Source organism: Caenorhabditis elegans, chromosome II, assembly GCF_000002985.6.
Source record: "Caenorhabditis elegans chromosome II".
In the NCBI taxonomy this organism is placed as follows: Eukaryota; Metazoa; Nematoda; class Chromadorea; order Rhabditida; family Rhabditidae; genus Caenorhabditis; species Caenorhabditis elegans.
The window spans coordinates 3,950,377-3,972,161 of record NC_003280.10 but is presented as its reverse complement, the minus strand read 5'-3'; the positions used below and the strand labels follow the sequence as shown (position 1 = coordinate 3,972,161).

Below are 21,785 nucleotides of genomic sequence, written 5' to 3'. Positions count from 1 at the left end.
TTTTTCAGGTGTAAAAGTACTTTTACATTAATAAATTTATAGAAAAATGGAAGAAAGCATTAATAAAAAAGAAGAAAATCACGTTATAAAACAGAGAGAGAAAGAGAGAAAAGAGATCAAAGTCATCGACACATATTGGATTCTAAAGGTAAGGAGAGGTGGGCGTCCGGGATGAGAGAGGCTTCGTACCTATAATAACGCATCTGAAACTAGCGAGTGGGGGGTATGAAAAGGGGGGGAAGAAAGAGATCAATCACAATATCAGAGAATTGGGGGAAAAAATTCGAGAAAAATCGACCCATTTGTTTTGTAAATCGCTGCACAAAAAATGTGTATTAGAGTATCCTTTTTAGATTTTCGACGGGCGGGCGGGGATTTGAAAAACATTCAAAAATTAAATGACATACATTCACGTGAACTGGGGTATATAAAACAATGAGAAAATACATTAAATTATTTTTCGGGAGAAAAAACACGCAAAAATAAACGAATTCAGTAGAAAGGCAATTCGGGGGTCAGTGTGATTTGATTTGATAGGGGCTTGTTTGCAATGGGGTACAAATTGGGAAAATGTGATAAAAGAAATGATAAATTAGGTAAAAAAAATTGGGGATAATCTAGAGTTGAACATGTGTCGGTGGTGTGGTGTAGTTCTGAAAAAAGATCGAAATTAATTTCAAGAAAATTGGGCGATTTTTGGATATTTTAGAACATTTTTAAACTTCATTTTTTTAGCGAGGAAATTCTAAAAATTCAGAAATTGCCAAACTTTGTCAGAGAATTTGTTTTTCCAATTTCATAGAAAAAATGACTAATTTTTTTAATCCAAAAAATATTTGTGTTTTTTTTTTTTTTGAAATTTAGATTCAATTTTCAGAAAACAAGTTTTTAAACATTAGATTATTAGAATGGAATTTGCCAATTTTAAAATAATTTTTTTGATCGATGTTTTCTATTTTAAGTTTAGAAACAATTAAAATAAAATAAAAAAATTAAATTTTTTGTAGAGTTTTTTTTTGAATTTTTAAAAATAAAAGTTCATTTTTTTCGCCTATTTTTGAGTACTTTTTAAAGCATTTTGGGTCTTAACGTGTCCCAAAATACGCCTTTTAGATAAACTTTCGCTGGTTTTTTTGAAAACTTTTTTCTTAAATTTTCTAGAAAAAACTCACCGTATTCATCATAAACTGGTCGGCCATCCGAATCACATGTTCCAGTTGATATTTTTTCGATTGCTCAGCAATCAGATTTATATTGTCGGCTGAAAATAAGAATGTCAATCGTTTTTAAATTCCCAGATAAATTCTTATATTTGTGGAGCTTTTCGTGATTTTTCTGAGCAAATTTTCTGGCTTAAATTAATAAAAAAAAAGACATTTTTTATTCACAAAAGTTTGAGTTATTTCCGAATTATTTGCTCACCTGTGATGGCAACTTTGAGCGTATGCACATCCAGCAACAGCTGAAAATGCTCCCATTTCGTGTCGAGCTCGAGCCGATCGCCTTGCTCGCCGAGCCAATACGAGATGAGTGATGAGACGGTGCACAGGAAGGTTCGAGAGACGCGTCGTTTTGACTTATCCATGAATATTAGGTCGATTTTGTCAGCCGCTGATGTTGGCTCACTGAAGAAAAGGATTTTTGAAATTTTTTAAAATTTTTAAAATTTTTAAAAATTGCTGCCAATTATCTACATTTTTTGCAAGCTTTTGAATTTTTTCAGGACTTTCTTAGTACCTTTTGAATTTAAAAAAGTGCACATTCTGAAACGTTCTGTAATTTTTAGCAAATTTTTTTTCGAAGCTTCTAGAGATTCTGGTTCACGTGGTGCCAGACTGTCCCATCACGGTTTGATCTTCAAAAAATGCGGGAACTTTTTGGCACGTTTTTAACCATCCGAAAATAGTTGAGAACTCTGCGTCTCTTCTCCCGCAGTTTTTGTAGATCTACGTAGATCAAGCCGAAATGAGACACTCTGACACTACGAGTTTCTAGAATTTTCTTGAAATTTTCAGGAAGTTTCATGAAGTCCAAAACTCACTAAGAATGCGCCCGTGTCGTCATTTTACACGATTCACGAGTGTGACGAGCCAAATTCCATTCACTGGAGAAGTTCTTGCCGCATTCCGGAAACTGAAAAATGGATGGGGTTAAACATCGATGAAAAATAGGGAGGAAAAATTATTTGTTTAATTTGCACAAAAAATCGGGTTAAAAGTGCGGGATAGGGTTTTTTCTATTTGTAAGCAGCCAATTTTTTACCGTAAAAACAGTCATGTGTCGATTTACGCAGCTCGTGTACTCCCCGAGGAGGAGGATTTTACAGTTTTTTTTTTCTGACTTCGACATAAAAGTACAGTTTTTAAGGTGTTTTTTCAACAACAAAAAATCTATTCCTTCTCCTCGGGGAATACACGAGCCGCGTAAATCGACATACGCCAAAGATTGAAAATACGTGGGATGCAAGCCAAAATTGAGCAAAAATTAGCATTAGAGCGCGATTGCTTATGGGGGAGTGATTGCAAAAAAACGAGTGAGAAGCAACACATCGGGGGGTTCACACAACACACATTCAACGCATACAAAAAGCTCGAGACACATTTGTCAGATATATTTTCGTTTTTTCTTTTGGTTTTTTAGATAATTTTCTTCGAAAAATCAATAATTTTTTCGTCACAAAAAGCGTTATGATGCACACCTGACAATAATGTCTCGCCTGATTAGTGGACGGCTTCGCACCTCCTTGTAGAGGAGATGCAGATGACGTGGATGATGATGATGATGACGACATCGGATCGTCTGGAGCACATGTGGGAGGGGCTTCTTGAGCTGGTGGTGGAGATGTCGTTTTGTTGTGTTTTCTGAAAAAGGATCAGTAATTTTGAAAATTTTCTGGTTTTTTGAGGCCCCGTGTAGCCTCCAACTGTTTTTTCCCAAAACTCACTTCATCGACTGCCGATCCGCATTCACTTGATGCACAATCTCATGAACAACCGACGGTGGCGGCAGTGCTCCGATCCTTTCAACAGCAGCCTCTGCCGCAGCGGCCTCTGCCACAGCAGCACTTCGTTCAGCAACCATCTGTGGATCCGGCATCGACGCGAGAATCTCCGCCTCGTTGATCTTCTGCGCTTCCCGAGCGGCTTTCCGCTTCGGCGGCCTTGGGTACTCCGGGTTCAAAGCCTGCTGAACGTCGGCGCATCCGGCACGATGACGACGAAGCGAGTAGTCGGATCCCAGGATCTTTTTGCATCCAGAGCAAGTGAGATTCGGTGGAGGCTTCGGAGTTGTCGACGGGCGGCGGGAGTTCTTCACGATGGGTCGAGCTGGTGGCGGCTGAGAAGCCGGGCGTTGAAGCAACGGCTGCTGGAATTGCTGAGAAACTGGCATCGGTGGATGCTGCTGCTGCATGTAACCTTGGAATTCATAATTCGGATTCCAGACTTGTTGCTGCTGCTGAGGATGCTGCTGAGGATGTTGCTGAGGATGTTGCTGAGGATGCTGTGAATACTGCTGATACCCAAACTGCTCCCCCGGCGATGCTAGCGATGGAAGCCCAACACTGGAAGCCGTGGAAAGGTTCTTCTCAAGAAGCATGTCCTCCGAGAATGGTTCTCCATCGACACCTCCTTGAACATCCCTCAACAAATCCGAAACATCCCCGACGTCCTCGAGTACGCCTCCTTGTCTCAGCCTCTTGATCAGAATCTCATCTTCATCGATGTCTTCCCCGTTCGTCGGCTCAGCGGCGACTCCTTCAATGACTGCAAGTACCGGCCAATCCTCGGCGGATCGCTTCAGCTCAGCGGCGATTTTCGCCATTGCTCGAGTGTCTTCCTCGTCGGCAAACTCGCTGCTTCTTGGTGTTCTTGGGATCAGAGCAGTCGGCGGGGCCGACATCGACGCCCAGGATGGCGACTCTGACTGAAGTGGCTGCAGTGGTGGGAGTTGAAGAGGCGGAAGAGCTGTTCTAGGCGGATTCAGCGGCACCGCGGACGCTTGATTGTACGGCGGTGGTGGTGGCATGATCGTATTTGCTGGCGGAAGTGGAGCTATCGCCGACTTGTGATCATCGGCAACTGGCTTCTTTGGCGGCTCCTGACGCTCCACGGATCCCACCGTTTCTTCCTTCTGATCTTCTTCTTCTTCTTTCACTTGGATTTCATCAACAGAAGCCGCCATCGCTTTTCCCTTCTTCGTAGCTACACCGGCGCTGGGTGCCTCCGAAGCTTTGCGTTTTGTCGGCGCCGGTTTCAGCGCACTGTCCGGTGTCTCAAGTCCAGCGACCGTATGACGCCGTCCAGCTCCACCTACAGCCGATAGAGGATCCAACGCTGGTTGTTCCGGATTCGCGAGGATCTCATCAAGTGTCAGCTTGTGAACAGCCATCCGGTGGCGCTTCACATTCTTCCGGCTCGCATACGTCTTTTTGCATTCCGGACAAATGTAGGCCTGCTGGCTAGCCTTCCGCGGACTTGGCTCAGCAGTGGACTGAGAGTCAACACTGCTTTGGCCTTGCTCCAGCGGTCCTGGCTTCATGATGTGATGGTGAACTTCGATGGATAGAGGCACGGACGTGATGATCGAGTCGAGCGGGGAACCTTGTCGCTGAGCTTCTTGCTCCATCTTGCCGACATTGCTGTGCGATCTGCTTCGATTTCCAGGGGCTTGCTGCTGATTCTGCTGATGATGTTGCTGCTGGTGGTGGTGCTGGTTTTGAAGATTCTGCTGCTGCTGAACATGCTGAACCTGCTGAACCTGCTGAACCTGCTGATAGTTCATCTGTGACTGATGAAGCATCTGATGTTGCTGCTGTTGATTGTGTGGATTCTGAAGCGGCGGGAGCTGCATCGGCGGAAGTGGTCGACCATTGAACTGCACTTGGTAGGCGACCGGGGGCTGTTGCTGCTGCTGCCTTGACGGTGCTGGCGCCTGAGATCTCTGAGGCAGTTGTATCGGCGGAAGCGGTGTCGATGTGACAGCCACCAGGCCTTCTGAAGATCTTCGCTTAGCATCCATTCTCTCGGCCAGCGGCTCCGACGTAATCAGCACAAGATCAGTGTTCTTATGCTCGATAAGTCCTTTCTTTGGTGGTGGTGGTGGCGGACTTTGAAGCAGCGGCTGCCGAATCGGATTCAGCATCTGATTCTGATGCTGATTGTGTTGCACTTGCTGAGGCGGGTTCTGAACTTGATTCAAAATCGGATTGGGTGGCCGTGGTGGGATCCGACCCGCTTGTTGCTGCTGCTGATGATGTTGGAATCTCTGTTGCTGCTGCTGCTGGAACTGAATCTGAATTTGTTGATCCATTTTCTGCTGGTGCTGCTGAGCCCGGAGAGCGTCGCCGACGGTCATCGAAGAAGAAGCTTCGGAAAAGATCGTCTGGCTTCTAGGCTTCGGGGAGATCAGCTGAGCCTTTTCAGTGTTCCAGGTATTAGCAACGCTTGGTGGCACAGTAGTTTTGGTGTAGGTGACTGTCGCGGTGGTCTCCATTGGTGATTGTGGTGGAGCTTGGAGAGGCTGGGGAGCCTGTGACGCCTGAAGCATCGGAGTCGCTGGCGCTGTAGCCGGCGTAGATGGCTGCGATGGTGGACGTGAAGCGGCGGAATTCGACGAGGACGAGGCAGCGACCTTGCATGTGGCACGATGACGCTTCAGATTGCTCATAGAGCACAGCTGACGAGCACAGTGCTCACAAGTGAAGAGCGGATTTCCGGTGGATTTTGAGGAGGTGGTGGTCGCTGTTGTTGTCGTTGTTGTGCTATTCGAGACAGTTCTGAAATAAAGGATTTATTGATAGAGAGGTGTGAAAGTAGTCTTAAATTTCGAAAAACTAGGAAAATCGCAAAAGAAGGTACCTTTGGCTAAAATCAAACTGCGACCATTCAGCGATTCGCCCCTCCCGTTTTCGCACCAATCAGTCGTGTTCAAAGACACTGATTGGTTAAAAAGTGGGCGGAGCGAATTGATGATTGGTCGTAGTTCAAGTTTAGCCGAAAAATGTGATTATTTCGCGGTTTCGGTATTTTTCGAGAAGTTCACAACAAATTTATCATGCAAGCACACAATACTGACCCACTGCTACTGCGACTATCACCATCATCATCCGCAGATTCATCTTGCTCGTTCAACAAGTCTTCCAGCGGGCTGCTCTTCTGCTGCTGGGGCTGCTGATGTGGCAGCTGGTGAATATACGGATTCGGTGCCGACGTGACAATCGGCGATGTGAACATTTCTGATCTTTCCGGTGCCGCCGCCGCCGCCGAAGTTGAAGCCGAGTGAAGCCACGAAGCACTGATCGACGGGAGAGATCCACCGCCGTACGGCGCCTGGAATTGAGGGCTCGGCTGGTAATTCTGCTGGAATTGGAGCTGCTGAGGCTGCTGTGGAGCTGCTGGCTCTTTTCTCAAAGCCGCCAAAATCGCACTATTCTTCTCAGGACCCTCCGATGCTTCTTTCTTTTTCGATGGACGCTTCGTAGCTGGCTTCCGTTTCGTCGTCGGTGGCCGTCTGAATCAGAACAATCACAATCACAGATAGAACAGAGATATAGAAAAGGATGCACATTCTTCAGAAAACAATTTTAACTGAAAAAAGAAAAACTCACTCTTCACCAGAAGCTGCCAATTCCGTCTGAAACATCTTGCAAGTGTTGTAGTGACGACGAAGCGATCGTTCGGATGATACCGATTTTTTGCATGCTTCACACCTGGAAATTAGCTAATTTTTGATTTTGTTTTTTTTAAGCCCGACAAATTTGAAAATCTCTCCGGTTTTTATAGTTTTTCGCTATTTAAAAAATTAATTCTAGGTGTTTTTTAAATATTTTTTTTCAATTTTTAGATTAATAAAAAAAACCTAAATTTTCAATAACAACTCACGTAAAAACAGCAGCCGGCGTATTCCTCCCCTGAGAACTCGACGACAACGACGCCGACTCCGATCTCATCAGCGGCTCATCACAATCCAGTGACAACGGCATATCGTCAATATTAATCCCATAGAATCGTTCCGATCCACACTGTGGCGGCGTCGGATCTAACGTCATCAGCTCATCGGGCTCATGACACTCCCGCGGTGTTTCCTTCCGATGGTCCGCCGAATCAAACGAGTCGAGGTGGTGAAGAGGATCCTGGAGGGGGTCGGGGAATCCAAGATGATCCATATCGAGCTGATCGTGAGACGCCGACGGGGGCTCCGAATGAAAACTATCGTCTCGAGACCAAATGCTATCCGAAAGGCCTGAAGGTCCCTGGTAGAGCATCGGATCGTCCTTGTACTCGTAGCCGTCGGAGAGCATCACATTCGGATTTCCAACTAGATCCTGATGCTCCAGCTGTGGTGAGTAGAGTGAGCTCTGATGTCTACTGCTACTGGAGCTGTAGGAAAGCGTGAGATTCCCAGTCGAATTGTGATGCTGGAAGCTTGTCGACGGTGCCGTCGGAGGAGCGACCGGAGGAGCCGATGCACACGGCGGGGGGCTCCGTTGGAGCATCGCGGCGAGCTGTGGAGCCGCGTGCTGAGCCGATCCACAAGTTTGCCGATGCCTTTGCAAATTCCGAGCATTGGCCAGATTCCGATTGCAATTCGGGCACTGATAGACTCCAGACTTTGGCGGTGGCAGTGGAGCCAACGGAGCCAACTGAGGAAGAGATCCGGTGAGCAGCGGCTCGTGCATCACTTTCAGCCCGTTTTTCGACATGATTTGCGACACGTTCCGAGCCACTTCAAAATCCACTCGCTGCTGCTCCTGAACATCCTGAGATTGTCGTTTTATCAGAGACGACGAGGAGGCGTTGGGAGGCGTTTTTCGAGGCGCCATTGAAGATGAAGACGTGGACGGTGGTGATGTGATTAGTGATGAGGTGGTACTAGGTTGAGACGTTGAAGGAGCAGATATTGAGGATCCTGCTGCTGACGATGATATTGATGTTATAGATGACAATGGTGGTAGGGGTTTCGGTTGTAGAGCACTGCTGAAAAATTGAAAATTATAGAGATTAAGTAGATGAGTTTTTGGATAGTTTTTAGGTATTTAGAAAGAAAATGCGCGCGAAATTCAAATTTCTCACATAAATTTTAATATTTTTAAAGTTCGCCAAAAAAGAAATTACAAATTTGTACTTTAAAGTTTTTTGAGAATTTTAAACATAAAATTCCATTTTTTAGTAGGAAAATTAAGGCTGGAAAATCTGTAACATCAAAGGAATTTAGCAATTTTGGGTAGTAAATTCAATTTTTTTGGAAATCGAAAGAGAAACCTATATAGTTCTACAGAGTTTTGGCAACTTTTAGGCTGGAAATTTGAAATTTATAGCGAGAATTTCAAATTTTAGATGAAAAATTTCAAAATTGAGCAGTTACATATGTCTAAAACTATATCCAAAATAGCTAAATTTTCAGCCAAAAAAAAACTGGCCGAAAACAAAAACAAACTGACGACACTCAAAGTGACATTAGGTCAAACCGTATTTCGCGGGGGGTCCGTAGATAGCCGTAACGGTGTATACAGACAGTGGTCCCTGGGAAACGACGCGCGGTTGCTGTAGAGAGAGAGAGAGAGGGAGACAATGATGCAGTAAATAGCAGCAGTAAAAAACTAAAGGAGATGGCTATATGAGTGACGGAGGAGACGATGGCCGCGCGAGGAGTGAGAAGATCACATTTCAATTTTTTTTTTGAGAAATACCGACGAGAGGGTGACGAGGAGGAGATCTAGGAAGTTAGAAGAAAAAATCCGCAAAAATAGCAAAATTCTGGATGGAGATTGGCACGTGGTGCCAGACTGTCCCATTACGGTTTGATCTACAACAAATGCGGGAATTTTTTGTCCAAAAAAATGTGACGTCAGCACGCTCTTAACCATACTAAATCAGTTGAGAACTCTGCGTCACTTCTCACGCATTTTTTGTAGATCTACATAGATCAAGCCGAAATGAGACACTCTAACACCAAGTGGATTGGTAGTGACGTCATAAATTTAATGTCGAAAGTTTAAACATTTTTGTATTCCCCGAACGCAAAATTTTTCGGTTTCGACACGATACATTTTTGTTAAATGCGAAAAGGTCTGCGCGCCTTTAAAATGTAATTTGAAATTAATTTCGAAATTACAGTACTCTATTTAAACAGTACTCTATTTTTTTTTTGATTAAACAATACAGTGTCGTGTCGAGACCAGGCGGGTACCGTAGTTTTGGCGCGAAAAAAGAAAATTTTTGCGTGTGGGTAGTAGAATTTTTGCAATTTTTAAAATTTAAATAATCAGATTTTCAGAAAAAAAAATCGAAAAAAAGCGAAAAACTCACTTAACACCGGCGGCTCCACTCCGATTCGACTGCTGAGCCTGCTGAACCTGCTGAGCATACGCCTGACCGCCTGCCTCGACCACCTTCACAGGGTACTGTAGCTGCTGAGTTGGGGTCCTCTGATTCGATGGTGGTGGTGGTAACTGTTCATATCGTACAGTATGAAGAGGTGGCAGTGAGGATCCTGTTGAAGATGATGGCTGATCGTACTGAGGTGGTGGCGGTCTTTGTGGATGATGAAACTGCTGAGTCGACGTGGATGCTTGATGCTGCTGGTTCTGATGGTGCAGCTGGTGCTGATCATAATCATTTCCTCCATACATTGATGTCATCTGTTGCTGTCCTCCTCCATTCGTGCTGCCCGTTGCTTGACCATATTGCTGAGCCTGCTGATGCTGATGCTGAGGCTGCTGCTGATGGTAGTATGGATGACTGGCAGACGGAGGACTTCTGGAATTGGAGTTTATAGGTTGATAAAAGCCGGCAATTCGAGAGATCAAAATACTCACTGAAAATCCTGAAGATGTGATGAGCTGGAACTTGACGAGCTCTGCTGCTGTCCAGGATGATGATGATGCGACGACGACGGATGATGATGTGAATACGAGGCGAGGGAGGAGTGTCCCTCCATCGACTCTACTGGCGCATTTAACTGCAAACAAACTGAAGATAAATTTTCTGTTTTTAGGCTCCGCCCATATCTTGGCTCATTTTCCTTTTGTGAATAAAATTAGTGGTTTTTATAGAATTTTTTTTTAAATATTTCTCTGATTTTTATTAATGTTTATATAATTTTATTACCGAAAAGACAATTTAAACAGGCAGCACCGAATATTCTAAAAAATATTAAAAATTAGGCTCCGCCCACTTCCTGGCTCTTTTTCGATTTTGAATAAAAATGTTTTCCTACTTATCGCGATTTTTTTTCCAATTTTGACAAAAAACTTCAGCTATGCAAAAAAATTTCAAAAAAAAAAGTTTTAAAAAACTTACGTGACTGCTCGTCGTCGTTGTGGTGGCTAAACTGCTGCTAAAACTTGACGACGTTTTCTGAAGTGTTTTCTGTAGTTCAGATTTCGTCAGTACCGTCGGTGCCGTTGTGTTGATGGTAGCGGTAGCTGCGGCGACGGATGCGACGGAGCAAGAGGTAGAAGTTGTTGGTACTCTGCAACAAAATGCTACTTTTTTCAGGGGAAAAACTCAAAAATCTGCATCTCTAGGGATCTCAAAACCGACCGAGTTTTGTTGGAAAAACGAGTAAAAAGAGAAAGAGAGAGGGGGAGAAAGAAAACGAAGAAAAACAGAAAATTGAGGCCTATTTGTGAGGAAAAAAGCAGAAAATGCAGAAGAAGGGACTGCTCTGTCAAAGACATACAGGAAAAAGACACGAAGGAAGTTGAGATAGAAGAGACGCAGCGAAGAAGAAGAAGACGTAGAGGATGCACAAAGAGCACAGCTTCAGTAGCAGCAGCAGCTTCTAACGCATTCAGAGCAACACAAATTCCAACAGAAACAAAACAAAGAACAAAAGTTCCGGGGGCCTAAAAAGTTGGAAAAATGATGTGAAGTTTTGGAGCAACAATTTCAAATTCCATTTGAAAATCTGGGAAAACTATGAATTTCAATAGTGGAATGAGTGTGAAAATAATTTTGAAAGTAGATTTTTTTTCAATTTTCGAAAAATTGTTTTAAAAAATCGGTGGCCGAGTTTTGTCTATCCGCGGCCACGTAGCTCTGCCAACGTTTATTTAGAATTATCAAAAAAAAACTCAATATAAATTAATAATTTTCAACTTTTTCCGGGATGTTTTTTACAATTTCTGTATTTTTTGAAATTGTTTTTTTTTTGAAAAAAAATAAAAATAGATTTTTATACAGAAATTTCGAAAAAACGGAAAATTTTAGTTTTCCAAAAAAACACTTACTACATATTAGGAAGGCACATAATCGCCTACCTCTGCGCATACGCCTATTTTACCGAAAAGAAGACGCAAGCAAAACTCAGGTAGGCAATTCGGAAATCGATTTTTATAAACGGATGAAAAAAAAACACTCAATTTTAAAACGTTCGAAAAAAAAATTCCACAAGAAGTTTCGTCAATTTCTATGATTTCCAGGCTCGAATTTCAATGTGTCTCAGACCAAAAACTACAGTAATCTCGTGCCAGGACCCAAAAATTTAAAGAATAGAATCCGGATTGAGAAGAAGAAAAAGCAGCAAAAAAAGAACAAGAAAAGAGTACTAGTCAAATGAAAAAGAGGGAGTAGTTGAGTGGTAAAAAATGGGAAGAGAGAGCTCTTTTTTTTCTCTAATTCTCTCAATCTCACGTCAAAATTGCATCCATTTTATTTATGAGTACTAGGATGGGAAAATGAAAAGAAAAAGAAAAGAAGAAGAAAATAAATGAAGTGGGGAAGGAAAAATAGGAAAATAAATGATGTGAGAGAGAGACGGAGACTAAAAATCGAAGCTAAAATCAAAGAAAACACGCTGTAGTCGTGAAATTTATTAGTAATTTGGCGTTGAAAATTCCATATTTTATAGGAAAAGTTAGCAAAAAATGAGCAAAAACAGTCTATTTTCCATAAAAATTTCAACTTCATTTTTTGGTATTTTAAGCATTAACTTTTGTGGATCTTGCGCAATTTTGACCGCTACGCATTAAAAAAAAAGATGTTTTTTTCCAGCTCCTGTTCTCTGAGCTCAAAAAAAATCTTAAATTGCGTCAAAAAATCGATATTAAAAGAGAAAAGCCTACTAAGTGGACAGGTGGAAGGTTGCCAATCACTTGAGAGCATGCTCTATTCGCTTTTTGCATCCTAAAAAGACGTGAAGCAAGAGAGAGAGAGAGAGAGAGAGAGAGAGAGAGAGAGAGAGAGAGAGAGAGAGAGAGAGAGAGAGAGCACAAGAAGCTCATTAATAATGGATTGAGATTATCCCACCGTTTCTCTAATTCTCTCCATCTCTCTCTCCATTTCCTCAATCTTATTGTATTATTTGTGTGTGTATGTGTACGTCAAGAGGGACCTCCCCGGGGCAGGTGGTACTGGTGGCAGTGAAATTAGGCATTTTGGTGGGAAAATAATATTATTTTAAATGGGAAATTTTCTGAAAATCGCAAAATTCTGAGAATACGTATTGCGCAACATATTTGACGCGCAAAATATCTCGTAGCGAAAACTACAGTAGTTCTTTAAATGACTATTGTAGCCCGTAAATCGGCACAATAGCTATAGTACTCATTTATAGAATTACTGTAGTTTTTGCTACGAGATATTTTGCGCGTCAATTATGTTGCGCAATACGCATTCTCAGAATTTTGTGTTCCCGTAATAGACTTTTTTCTCGTAATTTTTTCGGCGCGCCAAAAAAAAATAAATCGGAGGCCGAGTTTTTGTTGTTTCTTTTTTCGGTCATGAAACCAATCTGAAACTCATTTATTCAAAAAAAAAAGTTACTATTCAAAAATGACTAAAACTCGCTAATAGCATAATGCAAACACGCTCCACTGGCCACAATCGGTTACTAGGCGGAAAAAGATCAAAAACCATTCGGGGAAAATCACGTGTTCGTCGCATGTGAATTTTCTTCACATAAAAAAATTAAAAAATTTCTCTGAAAGCTCAATGAAAATTGAGAAAAATGTTGCGTAAACGTGATGTGTGTGTGAGTGAGAAAGCACCTGTTCAAACATGTCATACCAAGAGGGGCGAGGCGAAAAAATGACGTCATCATGGTGCACTTTTCGTGGGAAAAATATTCAAGAATTTAGGAATTTAGAGAAACATTCTCGAAAAGCTTCAGAGAAAAACAAAATAAAATTCCAATAAAATGTGGGAATTTCGAGGGAGAGAGAGAGAGAGACTTTGAAAGTCCGAAAATCGCCAAGAGACGCAGTCCACGTGAGAGAGAGCCGAGAGATCGGCAGAGAAAAAGACAATTCTCTGTGTAAATAGGTTTATATTGTTTGTATATTTACGCAACATACACACAGAAAAACCGACAAAAAAGATGAGAGAGGGAGAGCTGTCACGTGTGAGATACGCAGAGCACACAAGTGAGGACGGGCGGGGCGCGGCGCCCAAATAATTCTCTCGCAGTGCCATTCACAATAATGTTTTTGTGTGTACATATTTCGAACATCGTTTTTTTTTCAAATATTTATACTTTTTCACGGAAAAATCCTTCAAACATTCCGGGATCACACAGTGCATAAAAGAAAATTCTGAGCAATTTGTGACGTAAATTTTGTAAAAATTCGAAATTGGAAAAACCGGCACCCTTCTGAATATTGAAAATTTAAAATATCCGTTTTTTTTTCAATTTGTCGGTGGAAATAAATAGACCGTTTTAGTGAAAAAAAAGCAAAAATGTTTTAATTTTGCCGAAAACTACATACTACTAATATGTGGAAAAAGACTAAGAAAAAACAACAAAAAACTGAGAAAAACATACACACAGACTAACTAAAATGAAGATACAAATCTTCAAGATGATTTAGGTCACTTGGCAAATAAGACGGAGATGACGAGAAGGAATTGCCTACTTGTAAACAACAACTTTTTCCCTTTTTTTTGTCCCGAAAGAATTGGAGAACAATATTAAAAAATTGGTAGAAAATCGTCCGGGAAACGCCTAAAAAATTATAAACTAAAATTAAAGCCAACAAAAAGTTGAACTTTTCCAAAAAGTTGATTTTTTTGAGAATCTGAGATACAAACAAAACTGCTGGAAAATGAATTTTTGTTGAAAATCTCGAAATTCTAAACGGGATAAAAGTAAGCCCAAGCCTAAGCCAGAGCCTAAGCCTAAGCCTACGCCTAAGCCTAAGCCTGGGACTAAGCCTAGGCCTAAGCCCTAAGCCAAAGCCTAAACCTAATCCTGAGCTTGAGCCTAAGCCTAAGCCTAAACTTTTCAACAAAATTTAATCCTACAAAAAGACTCTTCAAAATTCCAAGTTGTTTTGAAAATTTCACAACAAATCGTTTGCTTAAAACTTTGGGAATTGTCTTGCTCCGGTGAGCTTCAGAGCTCTAAACTTTCGAAATTTCCGCAAAAATTTACATTTTTTCTTTCGATTAATAAAAATTCGCCAACAGCTGTTCTCACACAGTTATAGCCGTTCCTCTAATAACTGGTGGTCTGTCTGCCACGTCATCACCACACAATTATTGACTCATTATTACGAGCAGTCAAATAGGGGGTGCCAAGTGAAAGAGAGAGTGTATTCGAATCAAGAGAGACAGCAGACACACAAAAAACCATACAAACAATAGGGAATATATATACACTTCCCTCATCTGTGACAGATTGTGGTGGTAGTGGTGAATGAGTGAGGGTGAGGGAAACGAGTTGATGATGATGATGATGGTCACCATATGGTCATAGAGATATGGGATTACAGTATTGTGGGATGTGTGTGTGTGTTTTCATAGTGATTACTTGCAAAAAAGTGGGGATTAGATTACCGAATAACATTTGTTTGATATTAGTAACAGTGGCTAAGCCTACTGGGAGCCAACACTGAAGCACAAAAACTCCAGGAAGTTTTAAAAAAATTGGACAATTTACCTATTGTGTTAGTGGAAACCGGACACATTTTTAAGCAAGGTTTTCAATTCTGGAAATCGAAAAATTTAATCATAAATGTATCAATATTATGATAGTTCACATTTTTTCCGCCAATTCCAAAAATCCCAAACCTCCCGGAAACGAACACCAAGCAAAAAAAAAAGTCAACGACCAAAAAAAAACGGAGAAATCCGAGAAGAATCCGCCGCAGCAGAAGCAGGAGTATCATCACAAAGAAAAAAGAAGAAAAACGTATGTCAGCGGAGGGAGAAAAGAGTTTTGTTACAATTTTACAATGTTCGAAAGATAAAAAAGAAGAAGAATGAGAAGAAGAGTCCGATGAGATTGAGCTCTAAACAGAAAGGGATAGGCGCAGAGAAATAAAGAGAGAGATGAGAGTGAAAAGAACAATGATTGAAAAAAAAGAAGAAGATGGATTCCAACATCATATTAATATGTGTTTTTGGAAGATGAAGCTCCGCCTTTTTATTGGCTTTTTGAACAAGGATTTTAGAGAGTTTTGGGATTTCGTGCTCAAAATAGTTACGTTGTTCAAAATTGACACAGAAAAATAGGCAAAGAATAGGTAAATATCGTGAAAAAATGGCTTAAAAATGACTGAAATGGTCTGCACATGGGGCATCGACCGGAAATCAAAATGAGACTACTCGCGAAATTTTTTGCTCTAAAATGAGCTGAAATCTCACATTTTGGCAACTTTTCTGTCGTCTCGCCACTGCCAGAATTTTCATTTTTTAAGGGATGCTTTCAATAGATAGGTGCTCACATTTTTCAGCTGAATATGCAATAAAGTGCTGGTCACCGATAAGTTACACTGATAAACTGGCAACATCTGTGATTTTATTTCCCGATTCCCGACAACTACTAGTTTGAAAACTCATTTCCACCCAATTTCCGGTCCCCCTGGGCTCTCCATCTCTCGTGCTCTAAACCTCTCCTCCAGAAAAAAAAACGCACAGAGACAACGAACATCTGGATAGAATGCATCGTCTAATCCTTTTATTCATTCACACTTTCTCTCTTTGAACCCTCACCGCTCTTTTTGTCATTTATTCATTCATCCGATGATGGGTTAGTCGATAAGTGTGTGAAGGAATTAATCGATAAATCTAGAAAATTCGTTGGGATTTTGCTTGCAAATTGTCAACTTTTCGGGTAAAAAATTGTGAAAAAAAACCCTCCAAAATCTATTTTCCCCGATTCTACTAGAAAAACGACCTCTCCCGGTGGCTGCTGAGACTGCCAGTCAACCTGTGATATTAGGGTGTCATAAAAAGTGTACTACACCTTGTGTCGCTCCTTTTAGTACCTTCAAACGTTTGGGAAACCTTAGATCTAACTTGAAAATCGCATTTCTGAATAATTTTTTCCCCCAAAAAAAATTCCAGCCAATGCGAATTAAATTGTCAGGAAACGAAGAATGAACCAAAAAAAGGGCAAAGGAGAAGAACAAGGAAGAAAATAAATTAGGCGTAAGAGAGAATCAATTTGATGTCACGGTGAATGGCTGGGAAAGACAAAGGGCGCAAGTTCCGAACATTTGGGGGTACTTGGTGAGCTCCGTGAGCCGCCCAGTAGCAATTATTTCCAACTTTTTTGGCATAGAATAATTGGAATGTTGAGATATTTTCTTCACCTTTAAAGACAGGAAATTGCAAAAATTTGAGAAAGTTATCAGAATTTTTTTGACGAAATTTATAGAAAACTGGAAGTAACGTCTCGAAAAATCATTTTTTGAAATTTGAACTACTTGGAGTGAAACCTTATAAAATGTCAAATCTCGAAAAAGAAAATCCACACAAACTCTGTTAAGACGCTAATTTCTGGAAATTTCGAAATCTTAAACTTGTAAATCCGACATAAAAAAACGCGAAAAAAAATGGCTCAATATTCAACTAATTCTCAAATATCCAATTCATATAGATATTTATTCAAATCTCTCTTTCTTTTTCTCAATAAATTCCCAAATGAAAAAGAAAGCCCTCAAACTAGTACGACGACGACTGAGAGCTATATAAAATGCACATACATACATACATACATACATATCTATATAAATCGAGAGGAACAAAAAAAACAACAACGAAGAGATTATAATCTCTTGAGAAACAAGCAAAAAACGGGGGATTTCTTTTTCTTTTTTTACTTGCTGTCAGATTTTTTCCTTCTTACTACATTTTTCTTTCATGTCAAAGAGTATTATATATTTTGTGGCATGAAGAACACAAGGAGTGACTTTTTGAAAAATGTCACATGTCTCCGGAAGAGAGTGGAGGTAGAGGAGGCAAAGGAACCGAATTTCTTGGGAAAAAGGTTTAATCGGGTTATAAAAGTTTTGAAAACTTTATAGGCTTTAGTTCAAATCTCTAGACAGGGATCAACTTTTCAACTGGAGCCGACGTGTAGGCATCAGTACGCCCGCCTACCAGGCGACCTCACCCGGCCTGCTAAAACACACGTCAATTTTTTAGTGTTTATTTTTTAATTCTATTTTAATCAAATTTATTGAAATGAGAAAATTCACGCTAAAAAGGAGAAAAGGTGAAAGGCCAGCCAGTTTGAGGCAGGCGCCTGTCACTGCGCCTACCTGAATACCTACATACCTACCTGAATACCTAACTGAGTTGATTCAATTGTTGTTTTTTGGCAAAAGTTTTAAATTTAACAATTTATCGAATAATCGAAACAATTATATTTCGGATATTGAAATAAATGTCTAAAAATATTGAACAAATTTCAAATCCCCAGAGCTCAAAATCTCCGGATTTTTACACATAGTTCAGACAAACTTTTTGTTCATTTTGAGCAAAATTTTAAAATATTTAAGTCAGTGAAAAAAAAATCGATGTTCCATCTCGAATCACCTGACTCCCTTCTACCGTCAAGAGACCGTAAAGAGATATGATAACTAGATGTAGTTCATCTTATCAATTCTCGAAACACAACAATTCCAATAAAAATATACGTAAATAACTAGGAAAATGCAAAAAGAACGAAAGGAGAGGCTAGAAACCAGCGAATATGTAGAACTAAAATTACATTATTATTTCTGATAAGGTGATTATGTACTCTCTTATCATTTTCAAGTCAATCGTGCATTCACAAAAAGAATACCATTGTTTATAGAAATTTGATGTGCTCATTTCGAACAGCGTTCTTCCAGACCACCATGTGTTGTGTCCATTTTATTACCAAGCGACTCTTCCCAAACATTTTTTCATCGTGTACATGTCTGTTTGTCGTTTTGTCGGATTCGAAATGACCTTCAATTCAACACGACAGATGACACAAGAAGAAGACGAACGACAACTCCTATGACGACACATCCCGATGGTTCGGATGAAAAAATCGGTGGCACTTTTTTTGAGGAAATCCGGAATCCAGATGGAAATTGGATATATACAGAGCAATTCAAATAGTTTCTATAATTGAAAATTGAGCAATTTTCAATTTTGTTCAATATAATCGTTCACTATAGTCACCACTTAAAACGAAACCCAAATTGGGATGCAAAATGAAAATTCGAGAGAGAGAGACAGAGCCCCCGGAGCAAAACTGAATTCTCATTTATTTTCAGACACCAGCAGCAGTCCGCTCCCATTTCATTTTGGAGGGGACACGAATGGGGAAGAGAAACACCAAAAATGTTTAATTAAATTCAATTTTCGATGCTCCAAACAACACAAGAGGAGTAGTAGAAGTAGGGCTTCCATGGTAGGCAGGCGCGGTTAAAGAAGGGCCTGTCTGGAACCCCAAAATTCAAATTGACTTTTGGAAATGATATGTAGGCCGCCGTAAGGTCAGGCAGGCAGGCAGACAGCAAGACGACTAACAAGACAAAAGTTCGACAAACTAAATTTGATGAATCACTTTTCAAAGTTTCATTCTTCCTAAGTACACCACGTCATTCAACCGGAACAAAACTTTCGAGAAAATTTCGACATTGCGTTCGAGTGTGGGGGAAGTATGTATGTAGTTAAACATGATTTATATGATTTACATGTATTCAAATAAAACCGAACGAGAAAAATTGGTTGTCAGACATATCAAAACATATTATTCTAAAAACGTTTTTAATGTCTTTTATCACCAATAAACAAAATGACATTATTATCAATGTTCTTTTATTCTCTATCTCTCTCTCTTTCTCTCTCTCTCTATCGCAACAGAGAAAAGAGAGAGAGAAAAAGAAATTCAAATGATTTCATAAAACCACTAATAGAATAATTTTTCTCGAGAGAGCAATTATGATTCGAACATATTTCGAGTGTGGCGGGAACGGTATAAGAGCGTAAAACTTGAAAACGTTCGACATTCCGAAGACGACGGGAGATAGGATGGAAGAAAAAGTTTGTTGGAAACTTTGTCCAGGGGGTAAGACCTTGAACCGCATTGACTGACGATGAAAATGGTGGACAGGGACGAAAAAATGAAGGTATGTAGAAGAAGAAGACGATGGAGATGGACAAAATGATGATGGAATAGAGGAAGAGAGAGAGAGAGAGAGAGAACAGAGGCACCGCCGCTCTTCTACCTCTTCTCAACTTCCTTTGAAATCAATTGCCGCATTTGTTCAGGCAAATTTCAAGTTGGCTCCGGTTCCGAATTATCAAAGCAGGTGCTGAGCCTCATCACCCGTCCAACTGCGTGATGATTCGAAAATGTGTGTTCAATTGATATTGTTGTCGTCTTTTTGCTATCACTTAAATGCCACAGAGGCTACACTATAAAATTGTTCTGAACGAGTGAGAGAGAGAGAGAGATATTGCTGGTCATTTCGTTTTGTTTTTATAGGTTAAGTGAGATTACGAATGAACAGAAGACAAAGAAAAAACTTTTTTGAAAACAACAAGAAAAGATCTCCGAGGTTTTGAGATTTTGATCTAACTGGGAAATGAACAAACCAACGCTGTGAGTGTCTGAAAATCTGGAAATCAATGTCTGAACCAGGGGTTGGCGGCAAACGGCAAACCATCAAATTGCCGGATTTGAAATTTCTGACAAACTGGCAATTGCCGAAAATTTTCGACAAATTGTGGGCATTTTTTGGAACAATTTCAAAAAGGCACAGTGTTTCCGTCTTATAAAAATGCCTCAAAAAACTACCGGCAAATTGATATCCAGCAAAGGGCGAATCGACAATTTGCCGAAAATGAAAATTTCCTGCAAACCGGCAAACTGGCAGATTGCCGGAATCAAAACTTCTGGCAAAACGGCAAAATTTGAGAATTTGTCGAATTTGTCGACAAAAAAAATTGCCAAACGGCAATTGCCGCCCTAAGCCAAATCAGACTATCGCACTAAACTGACAACACAAGAATGCGTAGAAAAATTATGAAATTTACAATATTTGCACAACAATGGGTCTCGTTAGGTATTTGGCGGCAAAACTGTGATTTCATCAATTTTCCAGCATTTTTTTAGCCGTTGTTGTCAATGATTTTTGGGTAAAAATGATGAAATAAACCAAATTTTGGCATATTCCTAATCACAGCTTAAGCCCCACGTTGCTCAAACAATAAAGGAACCAACGGAAAACAATGTTTAAAAGTTCAAGTTTAAGTTCAAAATGGGGAGTTTTTTGAAGAAAATTGTCAAAAAAAAAACGGGGGAAAAAAGAACAGTGATGGCAGTTCCTCGAAACCGGTTGTTTATTCGTTGCGCAGAGAGAGATGGAGAGACACAGAGAGAGACTATTCACTTATAAAAAGAGAGTTTCCACTCATTTTTCCAATCGCTGTCAAAGATCAGCAGAGAGTCGGAGCGAGTACGTCCTAAATCGAGAGAACGCAGACGCGTGGGACAATCGCGATAAAAATGCGAAAAAACTATGATGATGAGGAAGAAGACAGCGGAAAAAATAAAGAAAATGAATGAAAATATTTAGGAATATATTTTTGGAATAGCTGAAAAATCCTCAAACTAACCTCTCATCGAGGTCCTCCGCAATCTCCAACTTCAGTCGACAATTCAGTGGGTTCAGCTTTGCCGCGATTCCAGTGCTGAAATAAAAGATTTTTGAAAATTGCATGTTTGTGGAAAAAGTGGAAATGAAAATACACTTTTAAACAATTTTATTATATAAATTTTTTATTATTAATTTAACTATTTTTCAGAGTATATACCTATTTAAAAATAAGGGTTTCCAGGGAGTATATTTTTATTCAAAAAAAAAATTTTCAGGAAAATTGATAAATAGAAATGCAAACATTTATCACAAATATAGTAGATTTTGATGAGAAGAATTTTAAAAAAATTCAACTGAAATTCGGAAGTAATTAATTTAATTTTTTTTTAACTTTTAATTTCTAGTGTCTGGTTTTTTTTGGTTACTTCGGTAACTAGTAACTGAAAAGTGTTCCAGTGAAAAAAAAACAATTTTGATCAGTTTTAATATAATTTTCTTTCAAAAAATCTGGATATAAAGAATTAGAATTTTTATTTATACTCTCTTGTTTTTTGGAAAATTTAAAAATGAATTTTCGAAATCCGAAACTTTTTCTTACTTGATCACATTTTTTTCAAATATTAAATTCAAAAAAAAATTAAGAAATCCTTTAAAAAAAACTTTCAGATATCAAAGTTCCAAAAAATAATTCCAAAAAAAATACAATTTTTGAAAGAATTTTCAAATTTTAAACTTTTTTAAAGAAACAATTTAATTTTAAGTTGTTTTTATAAGTTTTTGTTCAAAAAATTTTTTTTGAATATTTCGTAAAATTGATTTTTTTTCCAGTTTAAATATTAAAAAAATTTTTTTTGCAAGTCCTGCTCTTCAAGATAAAGACGAATTTTCACAATTTTTTAAATAAAAAGCCAAAAAATCAATAACATTTTTTAAAAATAAAATTTAAGACCACTCACAACTTGTACTCTCTTCCCAT

The 21,785-nt window shown here is 39.7% G+C and overlaps 1 protein-coding gene and 2 non-coding genes across 21 annotated transcripts; all 3 read right to left on the bottom strand.

Annotated features, from left to right (window-relative positions):
• Positions 1–21: 21 nt before the first annotated feature.
• sea-2 (Signal element on autosome protein 2) lies at positions 22–21,785 on the bottom strand (the record flags this gene model as incomplete). Of its 19 annotated transcripts, none has more annotated exons than NM_001377774.1 (14): positions 25–653; positions 1,173–1,261; positions 1,423–1,625; positions 2,042–2,133; positions 2,740–2,861; positions 2,945–5,776; positions 6,076–6,510; positions 6,608–6,709; positions 6,882–7,976; positions 9,309–9,758; positions 9,818–9,960; positions 10,302–10,473; positions 20,829–20,903; positions 21,766–21,785. In NM_001377774.1, 11 exons carry the CDS (start codon positions 21,783–21,785, stop codon positions 2,102–2,104), a joined length of 5,478 nt encoding a protein of 1,825 aa, NP_001364835.1. The 19 variants fall into 19 exon arrangements, with proteins under 19 accessions (NP_001293475.1, NP_001364835.1, NP_001293473.1 ...); NM_001377772.3 differs by having other exon boundaries at positions 116–653; positions 2,699–2,861; NM_001377773.3 differs by lacking the exon at positions 6,076–6,510 and having other exon boundaries at positions 112–653; positions 2,699–2,861.
• K10G6.11 lies at positions 1,439–1,544 on the bottom strand. The gene has a single exon (NR_101677.1). It is a non-coding gene; the product is annotated as a small nucleolar RNA K10G6.11 (small nucleolar RNA).
• On the bottom strand, positions 14,790–14,959 carry K10G6.10. The gene has a single exon (NR_101676.1). It is a non-coding gene; the product is annotated as a small nucleolar RNA K10G6.10 (small nucleolar RNA).